The 13,498-nt window shown below is 38.0% G+C and overlaps 1 protein-coding gene across 1 annotated transcript in view; it reads right to left on the reverse strand.

The window, feature by feature from the left end:
- CRYBG1 (crystallin beta-gamma domain containing 1) overlaps positions 1-13,498 on the reverse strand; it is a 169,526-nt gene that overhangs the window by 50,004 nt on the left and 106,024 nt on the right. Inside the window, exons 4-9 of the mRNA XM_074988832.1 lie at positions 9,545-10,892; positions 9,266-9,430; positions 4,883-4,930; positions 4,629-4,747; positions 2,085-2,247; positions 597-736 (exon numbers count right to left, since the gene is read on the reverse strand). Of these exons, the coding sequence (XP_074844933.1) occupies positions 597-736; positions 2,085-2,247; positions 4,629-4,747; positions 4,883-4,930; positions 9,266-9,430; positions 9,545-10,892 (1,983 nt within the window). The remainder of the gene's footprint in view (positions 1-596; positions 737-2,084; positions 2,248-4,628; positions 4,748-4,882; positions 4,931-9,265; positions 9,431-9,544; positions 10,893-13,498) is intronic.

Here is a 13,498-nt window from a genome sequence, read left to right on the forward strand (position 1 = left end):
TTGCAGAAGACTTGGCCACACCCATGATAAGTAGTCATCTAACTAACTAAAATCTTGCCAAATTACGGATGTTGCCAGATTAGGGAGGTTCAACCTGTACCACAGCAGTCAGAGATAGTCATATAGCACTTCGTAGTCACACAACCCTATTGTGCTCAACAATTGCATGTTACTCATTCATGTTATTAAGCTATTAACCAATGGCATGTTACAGAAGTGCATCTCTGCACTGGATTTCAATAAAAGTTAATCTCAATCCTACAATAATTAATATTGTGTGTTAGAAAAAGAGACACACGACTGCATATTATTTATATACAGGATAGCCTTCCAAACAAGTAACCTATTAGAGCAGTAGTTTTCAACCTCTTCATTTGTGGACCACTAAATGGTGAATGAACATGTGGAGCCCTTCGGAAATCTTGTACGTCATCTGCAGACCCTCATGGGTCTGCAAACCACCAATTGAAAACCACTATTTTAGTGAGTAAATGCAAGTAAAATTATAATGTTTGCATGTCAGACAACTATAACCAACAATTTTAAAGCAAATTCCTTATATACCAGCTCATATAGTCATAAAACTATATACTTACATGCCCCAATGTACTTTTATGGAACAAGTCTTCTGTGTTGTGCCAAATACACCTGTTTCTTCAGTGTCATCAAAAAATGAATTTATAATTCCCATTCCATCTGTTCCTGTATATAGGTCAATTTGGCAAATCCTGTAATCCTGCAAAAATAGTAATTCTGTAACTGACATTTTTTATTGCTCTCATATAACATACTATTAATAAATCAGTTTTTAAAACACCTCTGTTATTCATAACCCATTTACCCTATCTGATCTAAGTTATAGCTGTATGGATAATGAAGTGAAATGTGAAAAAGCTAGTAGTTCCTCCTTTCTCCATGGCTATAGCTACACTAGTGAGTTTTCTTCAAAAAAGCCAGGCCTTTTCCGAAAAAACTGAGCGTCTACACACAAAATGCATTCTTTCGACAGTAAATCGAAAGAATGAGGCACTTTTTCTGGAGGCTCTCTTCTACTCTCAGATGAGGAAGAGTGCCTTTTTTCAGAAGACTTTTCAAAAAAGCACATAGATGCTCCAGGGGGCCCTTCTTTCAAAAGGGCAGTCTTCTGTGGAGCCAGACTTTTTGATCTGCAGTATTTCCTGGCCTGTTCTTTCAAAAGAGCAGCTGTGGTGATTTTTCGATCCACTTGTGTGTGTGAGATTGAGATCTTTCGAAAGAAGATTTTTTGGAAGAGATCTTCTTTCAAAGGACCGGAGTAGTGTAGACATAGCCCATATGTTTAAATCTCTCTTGCTGAACTCTCAAATCTGACTTTTTATGCCTGACTTTTCTGTCCCCTACATAGGTGTCCCTCTACTTTAATGTCTTCTACATTTTGTTTAATTAAATACAAGCATAACACTAAACAGAACATTCTTTAACAGAACTGGTTTTTTTAAAAGGGCGTTTTCCCTTTCCCTCTCAAGTATTCTTACAATTTATAGCTTATTTTGGCAACCATCAAAGCAGACTTCTGAATGGTGTGTTAAATGTATACATAATATCTTGTGTATGCTAATATCATGTGCACGAAAACACACAATCTCTACGAATAAAGTTTTTTTTAATGCAAACCAGATTTGTGAGTGTGCATTAGAATGCATATAAACTGGGTGCCCACAAAAATGTATGTTAGAGCCTATGTATTGAACTGAACTTTGGAGAGAAAGTATTTTTATTAATTTACGAGGCTTATACTGCAGCTTTAATTTCTACTATGTTTTGAGGGATTAAGTAATGATAAATATCAAGATGAAAGTGTCCTTTCTCCCACACCATATTAATGCACAGTATCAGAGCTGATAATGCAATACACCACCATTTATTTTATTAACCAGCAGAATCTAATCAAAAACAAAAATGCGTCTCAAACACCCATAGTTTACATAAAGATATACTTGTAGTGTTAATCAATCATTTTAATGGCATCAAAATTACTGATGGTGATAGAGGAAACAAACTGAAAAATAGTTAATAACTGAACAAGAACAGTTTATATTACTTGCCTTTACTACGTGTTTAATTGAACCAATCACTGCAGGCTTAGCAGATTTATATTCATCTCTCTCTTCAGAAGTATTTTCATCCCAAATATTAACAAGTTCCAGTTCTTCTTCCTCCAGAGGAATACACGGTCCTTCAAAATTGGGTTTCTTGAATAGAATCCAGCTGAAGAACAGAACATTTTTCCCTTTATACTTCCCACGATGACATTTTACTTAATTATGATTTTCTAAAAGGTATACCCAATAGTTCAACCACAGCTATTGGGACTTGAAGGAAGAATTAAGTCAGGAAAGTCCTATTTCCTGGGTTATGCAGGAGATCACATTAGATTATTCCTTGTGGCCTGATCACCTATGATACATTTTACAAATACACATACACGTATACAATGCTACCCACAATTATAACTCCAAATGTTTTTTTATACATAAAAACTTTCCCCACAAAATACAGAACATTGCCCATTTAACAAAAAAACCACCAGTAAACACAAAGCAGCCATAAAACACACAACTATTCTACCATGCTGGGCTGCACTTATCAATTATCCACTTAATAAAAGATTACAATAAACCATCTTATCTCAAAGAGAAAAATGAAGTAGAAACTGCTCATACTTCATGTCTCTACAGTAGCATACCCTTAAGCATCAGTCTTCCATTGCAGCCTTGCTTTACCCAACTATGATGTGTGCAATCCTAACATTTACAGTTAAAAACATGACACTTCCTATAATTCACTGTTTAATGAAAAGATAATACAACTTTCAGTCTGTCATAAATAATCACATGCAAAAAAAAAAATCCATGTCATACTATTATGCTTGGGCAACAGTGAGGCATGAAAACAATAGTAATCTTAAATAAATATCCTAAATATTAAGACAATGGAAGTAATTCTTAAGAAAGCACCAAAACATTAACTGTGGATTTTTTCTCCCCAATGCAAATGATCAGCTGGAGAATGCAAATACACCAAACACTGCTGACATGCAAATTACTGTGCAGTGTTCAGTTTTAACCTTCTTTTAAAAATACAAATATCTATTCCCAGCATTGAAATTTCATTAGAAAGCACCTGACACTTTTACACTGCTGCTGTCTCAGATGGAAAGACGACTTGTTTTAAAACAACACTTTCCAGGTTCACTAAACTTGTGTGAACCTTGAACTACATGAAAAGATGCATTTGATTGTCCAAACGCCTCACATCATCAATTTGGTAGTAAAGGATAATGAAGTATCAGGAGCTAGAATATGAAGCTTCAATCTAATACTACCACACTGACTATAAGGTGTGTTGTGAAGCATGAGGACCTCATGGCCTATGAAGCTTCTAATAATGCCACACTTAACCATAATGTCAAAACAAAAAAGTAGTCAAGTAGCACTTTAAAGACTAACAAAATAATTTATTTGATGAGCTTTTGGGGGACAGACCCACTTCTTCAGACCTGTCCCACGAAAGCTCACCAAATATATTATTTTGTTAGTCTTTAAAATGCTACTTCACTGCTTTTTTGTTTTGATAGTATATGGACTAGCACGGCTCCCTCCCTGTTACTATTTACCATAATGTGTGTTACAAGGCTGCGTGTCTTCTGTCATGTGTGGTGACAAAGAGTGATCGTTTACTGAAGTTACTGCAAAAGGATTTGGCTGAGAGAAAATTATTTTGCAGAGATAATTCCAAGTGCTTTCTGTTGGTTTCTGGGATTCCACATGATGGCTACATTATATCACTGTGGTTTAGGGTTTTTTTGAGAACCACATAACTACTTTTGCACGTGCTATACAGAAAGGGATATTAAATGGGAAAAGGGGGATGGCATCAATTTTATAGCAGGGTTAAACTGCTCAAAATATTTTATATTTGGTAACTAGTCCAATGTATAAAATAATGTAAGCAAATTAGATTTATTTTTAATATGGATTAGTGATGTAAAAGTTGAAAAAATAATCTAACTTGTGAATTACACGTGATATCAAAAACAGCTAAGCCTATTAAAGAATTTAGTTAATAAAAAAATATTGCATCTTCGTTGTCAGTCAACATGCCAAGTTCCATCTGAGTAACTTTAAAATGACTGAGTTTTGACCTCTCACCTGAATACCTCAATTCACTCTGGTCAGACAGACACTTGCACCCTTCTGGAATCCCAACTGCCCATGGTTAATGCCTCGCTACATAACAATTGTTCCAGCAGGGCTCTGGTGGATGCAGGGGTCTGCCTACAGACACATGTAAAGAGCCTATCTATTCTGAATCAGCAATCATGCAACTGTTGTAGAAAACATATATGGTATAAAACCAGCTCAGGCTAAGCTAATTGGCTAGACAATAGGCACAGCGTCAAACTGAGTTTGGAAGCCAGATACTAGTTTAGAAAGGGTCTAACATTAGAATACTGTTTCTTGACTGTCTTTGGACAAAAAGTATGACTGACTGAGCTGAAATAGCATTGCAATGGAGTTACAAATTGGTTCTTCCTTTCCTCTTGTAATGAGAAGCAAAAATCACATGGAGAAAAATTCCCATCTTACCATCCTCGGACGACTTTAACAAAAACCTCTGATGACATCACCCAAGAATTGCAATCCAAAACATCATTAAAAACTTCTATACCATTCTTCTGAGTGTTTGAGTCACCATATATCACCATCTGTATTTAAGAAGAAAATTGCGTAAACATCATTTCACTATTTTTAATCTACCAGGGAACAGCAATATCATCAGAATAACTATATGGCAATATAACAAAAAATAGAAGAAAAAAAAAAACAACAAAAAACCTTACCTTGCCAGGTCTGGGATTAATTTTATTTTGTCTGTTTCCTGAAGATGCCTGATAGATGGGGGGGGGGGATGAAAAAAAATATGAACAGATATTTAAGAGACTGTAAATTTTCCATAGCAAAATTAAGAAATAAAGTGTGTTCTAATTTGGTATTTAAATTTATTTTAATTTTGTTTCAGATTTCTCCTACTACAGACCACTTTGTCACGTACATACATATTTTACGCATACGTTACCCTAGTTAAAGTGTTGCCTGTGGATCAGTTACCCTTGAAAATCCTGCTGGCCAACCTTCCAGATTTTCTAAAAGGTGTTTCCACAGACCACTTAGAAAATTAGGATTGCACTCAAGGTACAGCAATATGTGCTCTGCAGTTAAAATGTGAATTCAATAAAGTGTAAATTTCATTTTGTAAAGAGATATGGAAAAATGTTACAAAACTCATTTATGCTGGCACATAACATATATATTTAAAATAATCACAGCAATCAAATTTTTATGACTATATTTTAGTAATAAGTGTGGATTTATAAAATTACAAGAATATGTGATAACACTGGTAGACTAAACAAAAACATGCCAGACAAACCAGTCAAGTTACACTTAGGATATGTCTACACTACCACCCTCCTTCGAAGGGAGGATGGTAAGTAGGGTGTTGGGAGTTTACTAGTGAAGTGCTGCGCTGCATACCCAGCACTTCATTAAGCAAATTCCCGCCCCCCATGGCAACTTCGAAGTTTTAAACTTCAAAGTACCGGCTTGCGCCCACCTTCGGCTCACCTGCCAGTACTTCGAAGTGCTGGGGCAACTTCGAAGCCCCTTTCCTCCTCAAAATCTTGTAATTTTATAAATCCACGTTTATTACTAAAAATATATCCATAAAAATTTGATGGCTGTGATTTTGAGGAAGAAAGGGGCTTTGAAGTTGCCCCGGCACTGCGAAATACCGGCGGGTGAGCTGCAGCTAGATGCAAGCTGGTATTTTGACATGTCTGCCGGTGGGGGGATTTGCTTAATGAAGCGCTGCGTATGCAGCACAGCACTGCAGTAGTAAACTCCCAACACCCTACTTACCATTCTTCCTTCAAAGGAGGGTGGTAGTGTAGATAAGCCCTAATTAGAGTTAGAAAGCACAGAGTTTTAAAAACAAACATTTAAACCAACGGTGAACTAAGTCACAGAATATGCAATAAAGCTATGGTTATATATTGTGTTTCTAGAAAACAGAAAACAAAATGTTAACATTTGTATGTATTTATTTATATTGGACTAATGGCCATGGACAAATTCCCATCTTCTTCATCAGTGGAGAAACACAGCACAAAAAGACAGTCTCTGAACACAAGGAACTTATGACCTAAGTAAAAAAGAGAACACACCACAGACAGAGTGAGAGTGCAATGAGACATCGGTCTCAGAATTCCAGGTGCCTCACAACTGCTCATTTTTATAGGCATCATCATAATGAGCTGAGAATACTACTGCAGGACTGGTTTTGTAGCCTCTGATTAAGTTCCAGTCAGGACTTGTCCCAATTTTTAAGGTCTTTGTTTACTGCTGTCCTTATATTCCTTGCCTTTATGCTGCTTGTTAGCATTAGCATCAAGCTTCATCAATAGATCACATACAACAGGGCCATTTCTTACAAAAAACAAAAAAAGATTTTCCTTTCCTATAGAATACAAAGTGAAAACAAAAGTCATGGAAGTCATTTTGAGGCACTTGGAGGGGGGAGAGTGATCAGGAATAGTCAGCATGGATTCATGAAGGGCAAGTCATGCCTGACCAATCTGATTACTTTCTATGATGAGATAACTGGCTCTGTGGATAAGAGGGGCGGGGGGGGGGGGGGGGGTGGAAAATCGATGGATGTGATTTATCTTGACTTTAGCAAAGCTTTTGATATGGTCTCCCACAATATTCTTGTCGGCAAGGAATGTGGATTGGATAAATGGACGGTAAGATGGATAGAAAGCTAGCTAGAAGGTCGGGCCCAGAGGGTAGTGATCAACGGCTCGATGTCAGGATGGTGGTCAGTTTCCAGCTGAGTGCCCCAAGGTTCAGTTCTGGGTCCTGTTCTGTTCAACATATTTATCAATAACCTGGATGAGGGGTTGGATTGCACCCTCAACAAGTTTGAGGATGACACTAAGCTAGGGGGAGTGGTAAATACGCTGGAGGGTAGGGACAGGGTCCAGACTGACTTAGATAAATTGGAAGACTGGGCTGCAAGAAATCTGATGAGGTTCAATAAGGACAAGTGCAGAGTCCTGTACTTGGGCCGGAAGAATCCCAAGCATTGTTACAGGTTGGGGTCCGACTGGCTCGGTAGTAGTTTTGCAGAAAAGGAACTGGGAGTTGTAGTGGACGAGAAGCTAGACATGAGTCAACAGTGTGCTGCTGTAGCCAAGAAAGCTAATGGCATATTAGGTTGCATCAAGAGGAGCGTGGCCAGTAGATCCAGAGAAGTGATTATTCCTCTTTATTTGGCTTTGATGAGGCCGCATCTGGAGTACTGTGTCCAGTTCTGGGTGCCCAATTATAGGAAGGATGTGGATACACTGGAGAGGGTCCAGAGGAGGATGACCAAAATAATTACAGGGCTGGAGCATATGACTTATGAAGAAAGGTTGAGGGAATTGGGACTGTCTAGTCTGCAGAAGAGAACACTGAGGGGGGACTTGATAACAGCCTTCAACTTACTGAAGGGAGGCTGCAAAGGTGCTGGAGAGAGGGTGCTCACAGTGGTCACGGATGGCAGAACACGGAACAATGGTCTCAACTTGCGGTTGGAAAGGTCCAGGTTGAACAATAGGAAAAACTTTTTCACTAGGAAGGTGGTGAAGCATTGGAATGGTCTACCCAGGGAAGTAGTGGAGTCTCCACCCCTGGAGGTGTTTAAGTCTCACCTCGCCAAAGCCCTGGCGGGGCTGATCTGATGGGTTTGGTCCTGCTTAGAGCAGTGGGCTGGACTTGGCAGCTTTTTTAGGTCTCTTCCAGTTCTATTGTTCTATGATTCTATTATAAGAGAAGCCCCAGTTCTGCAAAGGGAGACATACGGAGTCCTATGAAATTTTCATGTGCCTATATGGATCTTTTTGCAGGATCAGGAAAGAATGCTTATCCAAAACTTTCCTTTTAACCAACGAGCAGCAGAACAAATAGGGATAGGTAAACAGCCATTGAAACATCTTTAGCCACTGAGCTTCAAAATCTACATTTGTCATTAACACATGGAGAAAGATCAGAGCATGAGCCCCTTCTCATCGCAATGCAAAAGCAAACTACTGCCACTCTCCAACTAATCTGCAGTTTTGAAACATTTGACAGAAATCTCAACCCTGATACTAACACCCACGCCTAACAGCGAAGGACAGGGCCTTCTGCTTTCTTGGGGAGAGCAGAGAGAGAAACATCTAATGAAACAGCATTCCAAGTGTCCTAGCCTACTATTTTTAAAAGAATTAAGCACTGTGGTGGAAAGACAGCAGAAAAACTGTTCTGCTTTGAGAAATACACTCAGGTTTCCTGTATTCTCCCTCAAATCTATACAACACTTTGAAAAGACTATTCGATTTGGGAACTTGCAGGTCTGCTATTCTCCTTTTCCACCACCTACTGAATGTATCTTTTTGATATTGGAGAGGAATATTTTTGAATGCTAGAGGTCTGTAGCACTAGAAATAGCTGATTTGTACCTTTACTCATGGTTCAGACAATAGTAATGTGAATTGACCCTCATGTGCAGCGCAACAGAATGGAATAAACAAATCTATCTTTAAAATTAACTTTAAAACTTAAGTTGTTAATTTTTGTAGATGCTTCCCATTAACACCCATTCTGTGAATACACAAAAGGACTTCAGATTCCAGGATATTAATCCAGCACCTTACACTGCCATTACCAGTCAATTTTTACAGTTTCCTTAAAAATTACAACGACTGCTCTTCCAAAAGGAGTTAGGAGGAAAGGTTAAAGAAGTGTGTCCCATTATCACCACAACATCAAAAAGCAAAATGGCCCTTCAGGAGAGGAAATCGGTGAATATCAAAAGTATATGTCTTCAAAAGCCTACAGAACTGGGCAAAAATGAAAGCATTCTTTTGATTTACAGAAGGAAAGCAGAATAAACTTCATTAAAAACGGAAAAGTGAATAATCAGAACAAAATTTTCTAGTGTTTATTATTTATGAAGATTCCTAAGGTAAGGAATACAGTAAGGGTTACACATGCATTTTTGACAATTTATCCACTTTTCTAAATTCACAATTTACGTACTTCACTACTTGAAAGGAAAAACAAACCAATTTGTGTTATGGAACGTAGCTTAAAAGCCAATAAACTTTTCAAACCAGTCAGAAGAATTGCACCATACTCACCTCCCCATCGAGAAATCCAGAAGGGATATTTGTTTCATATGGGCTAGACTTTGGCCAGCTTAAGAAATTTTTGTCACTTCTTCCACCGTTTGGCATCTGTGAATTTAGCTCATCTGTTTGCAAATATTTTTCCATGCAACTTGGAACTTTTAAGCCTGAAAGAGACTGAATTGCAAAACAAATTGAAAGTTTTTTTAGTTTTTTTTTTTTTTTTTTTTAAAAAAGAATCCAGGCAGGGTTTTGTAAGGTTTAATTTTCAGAATCATTTGGATTTATTACCTCAGAGTTTTGAGGTATGTCCAATGGTGGAGCTGCATTAAATAGCACAGCAGGCATCCCTGAGCACTCAGTTGCAAAAGCTGTTGTGATGGTATTTACTGAAGTTACAGAAGGAGTAAACACCTTTTCTTTAGTCGTAGATGATAGCAAGCTTGAGAAGACAGCACTTTTTTCCAGACGGGATCTCTTAATTTCACCTTCTGTACTATCTCTGTTGTGCATTTTAAGCTGCAGTGACGGTGCTAGATCTTGTGTTTTTCCTCTTTTTATTCCCAAACCCAACGTAAACACAGTGGGATCCAAGACTTTCTCTAAATTGTCTTCATGAATCGGAGGCATTGCAAAATGAGGTGCAGGGGACTTGGGAAGCTTTGGCCTTTTCTTCTGCGGTAGGCAAACTGAGCTGTCCAGATTTTTTATAGTTTCAGTAAACTTTTTCATATCCGAAGGGGAATCAGAAACACACTCATCATTATCAGGAAACATATTGCCAGTGTTACTTGGGCTTTGTTGCATACTGACAATATTTTGCTCTAACCTCTGTATGTTTTCCAAATCGCCATTGTTACACTGAACGTTTGCAGAGATTTGCTTTCCTGTTTCTGTAGTTTTACCTTCATTTTGTATCTGAGTAAGTATGTTTTGCTCTGATTCTTTGGAAACTACATCAGGTTTTAGGGGACCTTTAACATCTTTACAAGGAGATGAGATCTCTGTGTTTGATACCAGTTTTTCTTCACTTCCATTAATTGCTCTATTACCATTATCTTTTAAGATTTCATTTTTGTTGGAGTGTTGTAAAGATGTTACAGGTGACAAACTATCTTTAGTAACAGTGTTAAGTTCTACATCTGCTTGTCTTAAAGAACAAGCATAAGCATCCACTTCGCTTATTTGATTAAATGGTGATCCTGAAACTTTTCCTTCTGTAAGTTCTACTGCCTTTTCAACCTCATTAACTGAAGTTCCTGCTAGAGAGTTTTCTTCAGGTTTGGCCTTTACTTCTGCTGAACCTTCTTTCACCCGTGACACATTATTTGATAACTTCTGGTGATTGCTTTGTTTATTAATAATTTTATCAGTTTGCTCATATTCCTGGGGTTGTTTTCCAAATTTCAGCTTTGCTCTACCAACAAACGTATTTGATATGGCGTTATTTTTCAAAACAGGGACATCCGTGGGTCGCTGGCGCTGATTAGCTTGTTTATTTTCAAACAAGGAGATTTTGTTGGCAATCCTGCTGTTAATTTTACTAGCTGGTTTTTCAAGAGAATCATGCTCACCCTTTAAGTGCTCAGGACTTTTAGGAGTTTTAAAATTCAGTTCTACATTCTTGGGTTTTGCAGGACTGCAAAAAGCACAGTAAAAAAGTTATTTGGCAATATGTTCTTAAGTAGAACCATTGTGTCAGTTAAAAAGAAATAAAACATTTTCATAACATTACCCTTTTCCAATATCGATATTCAGTTGAAGTTTCAACATTTCAAAAGGATTTCATAAAAGAAAAAAAAAAAACCTGTGCTCTCTCTAGTAATCCAAAAGCAGACAATGAATTTCACATCAAACATATAAACATGATAGACAAAATGTCTGACTAATATTTGACTAATCGAACATCAAAAATGTTCAAATACTTTAAAACACTGAATTATTATAATATTGACAAATAGTGTAAGACTATCATCTTTAATAGTCAGCCTCAGATTAGATATGCCTAATTACAAAAAACAAGTTAACAAGTTAATTTAATTCAGAAAAATTAGAAATTCAATGAAAGAATTACAAAAATATGGCATGATAATACAGTGAAAAACGTAGGCTGTTGCCTACATCACGGCATTCTTGATGGACTGTATGACAGTTTGACCATGATCAAGTAACAGCCAGTAAACTGACACTCTCTGTCTAGCTTACCAAACTTATTAACACACACACAATGTTCCTAACAATATTAGATAGATAAATGCTGCAGTGCAACAGATAGCCAAACACAGCAGAGGAGTCCAACTATAGGCTGAACCTCTCTAACCCCGACCTCTCTTCTTCAGCAAAATCTGTAATCCAGTATTATTTTAGTTAGCCAGATGATCACTTATCATGGGTGTGGCCAAGTTTTCCCTGGTCCCATAAAGTTTGTTTACAAACATCAGTTCTGGTTCTCAGTGTTCTGTGCTGTTATTTAGCTGTAATAAACCCCTCAATGTTATTTAACAGCCCAGTAACCAGTGGAGATGTTAGTAATGTGTTAGACAACATTAACCTCCCATGGTCCAGCAAATTCTCAAGTCTGACATCAGTCACGTCCCCAAGGATGCCAGATGAGAAAGGTTCAACCTGTATTTACAGATCTCAGAAGTCAAAGTTTAACAGTGGAGATAGTTACCACACACAACACATTTACAGTGTAAACAGTGCTGGGCTCTTGAAAAAATTAATTTATTTGTCTATTTTCTTTTTAAATTTGAATACATTAAAGAGTTTCATTTCACCCAACCTTTTTAGAAAAATGATTATCAACCAAACTATTATTTGATAAACATCATCACATTTTCTGATTTATTTCTCCCTAAACATACCTGTTAAATTGTGTAGCAAGAAGCATTTTTCTCCAATTATGAACTTTGTTTGCCAATTTAGAGTGAAATCTGAAGATGTTAGCTTTTGTTTCTAAACTCAAGGGCAGTGTCTAGACTTACAAAAAAACTTCAAAATGGCCAACGCTAATGGCCAAATCAAAGAATACTAATGAGGTACTAAAATGAATAGTCAGTGCCTCAATTGAAGTGCTGCAGCCGGCAGCATGCTGAAGTGCCACGGTTTGCTCACCCGCGTGGCTCATCTACAGGGGGGTCCTTTTCGAAAGGACCTGCCAACACCAAAATCCCCTTATTCCTATCACCTGATATATAAAGTTCAACATAATGAAGGGGCCTTGGACCAACCAAGAATTTGAGAGCAAGAAAGGCGATGTACTAATGAGTATTCAGCTGATATGAATAAGGAGATTTCGATGCTGGCAGGGTCCTTTCGAAAAGGATCCCCATGTAGACGAGCCACAGGTGAGCAAACCATGGCACTTTCGAAGTGCCACAGCAAGCAGCAGGCTAATGAGACGCTGAATATTCATTTCAGCACCTCATTAGTATTCTTCGATTTGGCCATTAGCATGGCCATTTCCACATTTTTAGTAAGTGTAGACTTGGCTAAGACGATACATTTTATAGACTTAATTCTGAGCTTCTTAGGAGGTGCAGCCCGGGCAGCAGGGAGCAATAGCTTTACATCACCTTTCTTGCTCTTAAATTTTTGGTTGGTCCAAGACCCTCTCATTATGTTGAACTTTATATCTCAGGGTCCAGGCTAACACATGGAAACATCTCTATGGGCCATCCTTCAGCCCAGAAGAAAGTGTTTTGATCAGATTTCACCCAATGCACTCTACCTAAAGGACTGCAGAGATGGCACAGAGCAGCTATGCTGGCAAGGAAGCCTCTTGGCAAAATGGAGGAGGGTGGGGAAGAGAAGGAACTCTTGGCTGGGCAAGGCGGAGTAACCCGGTGTTCAGGCCCTTTTATGCTATAAGAGCAATGTAAAGAGCTTGAAACACAGTAAAGAATTATGGCATAAATCTTCAAAACTTGCTGTAGTGATATATTAAAGTGTTAACTGACCCACTCACCCCTCAATGAATGTGATCTGTTCCCTAAACAGTACAGGGCCCTGATGAGAGAAAGCACAGTATGTGTAAATGCAGAACATGAAATCTGATGATTCTGGGAGATTACCAATCAGATCCCAGCAATCTCTCTCTCTCACACTCATCAAAAAAACACCACACACCACACCTTACCACAGGCTACTATTATACTACAGAGCTCTGTCAACAGAAGTCACTGTTGGAAGACGTTTCCCAACAAAACTTTTGCTGAAAGAGTGCATCCACACACAAAAGCA

The sequence above is a fragment of the Carettochelys insculpta genome, chromosome 3 (assembly GCF_033958435.1).
Source record: "Carettochelys insculpta isolate YL-2023 chromosome 3, ASM3395843v1, whole genome shotgun sequence".
Lineage (NCBI taxonomy): Eukaryota > Metazoa > Chordata > Testudines > Carettochelyidae > Carettochelys > Carettochelys insculpta.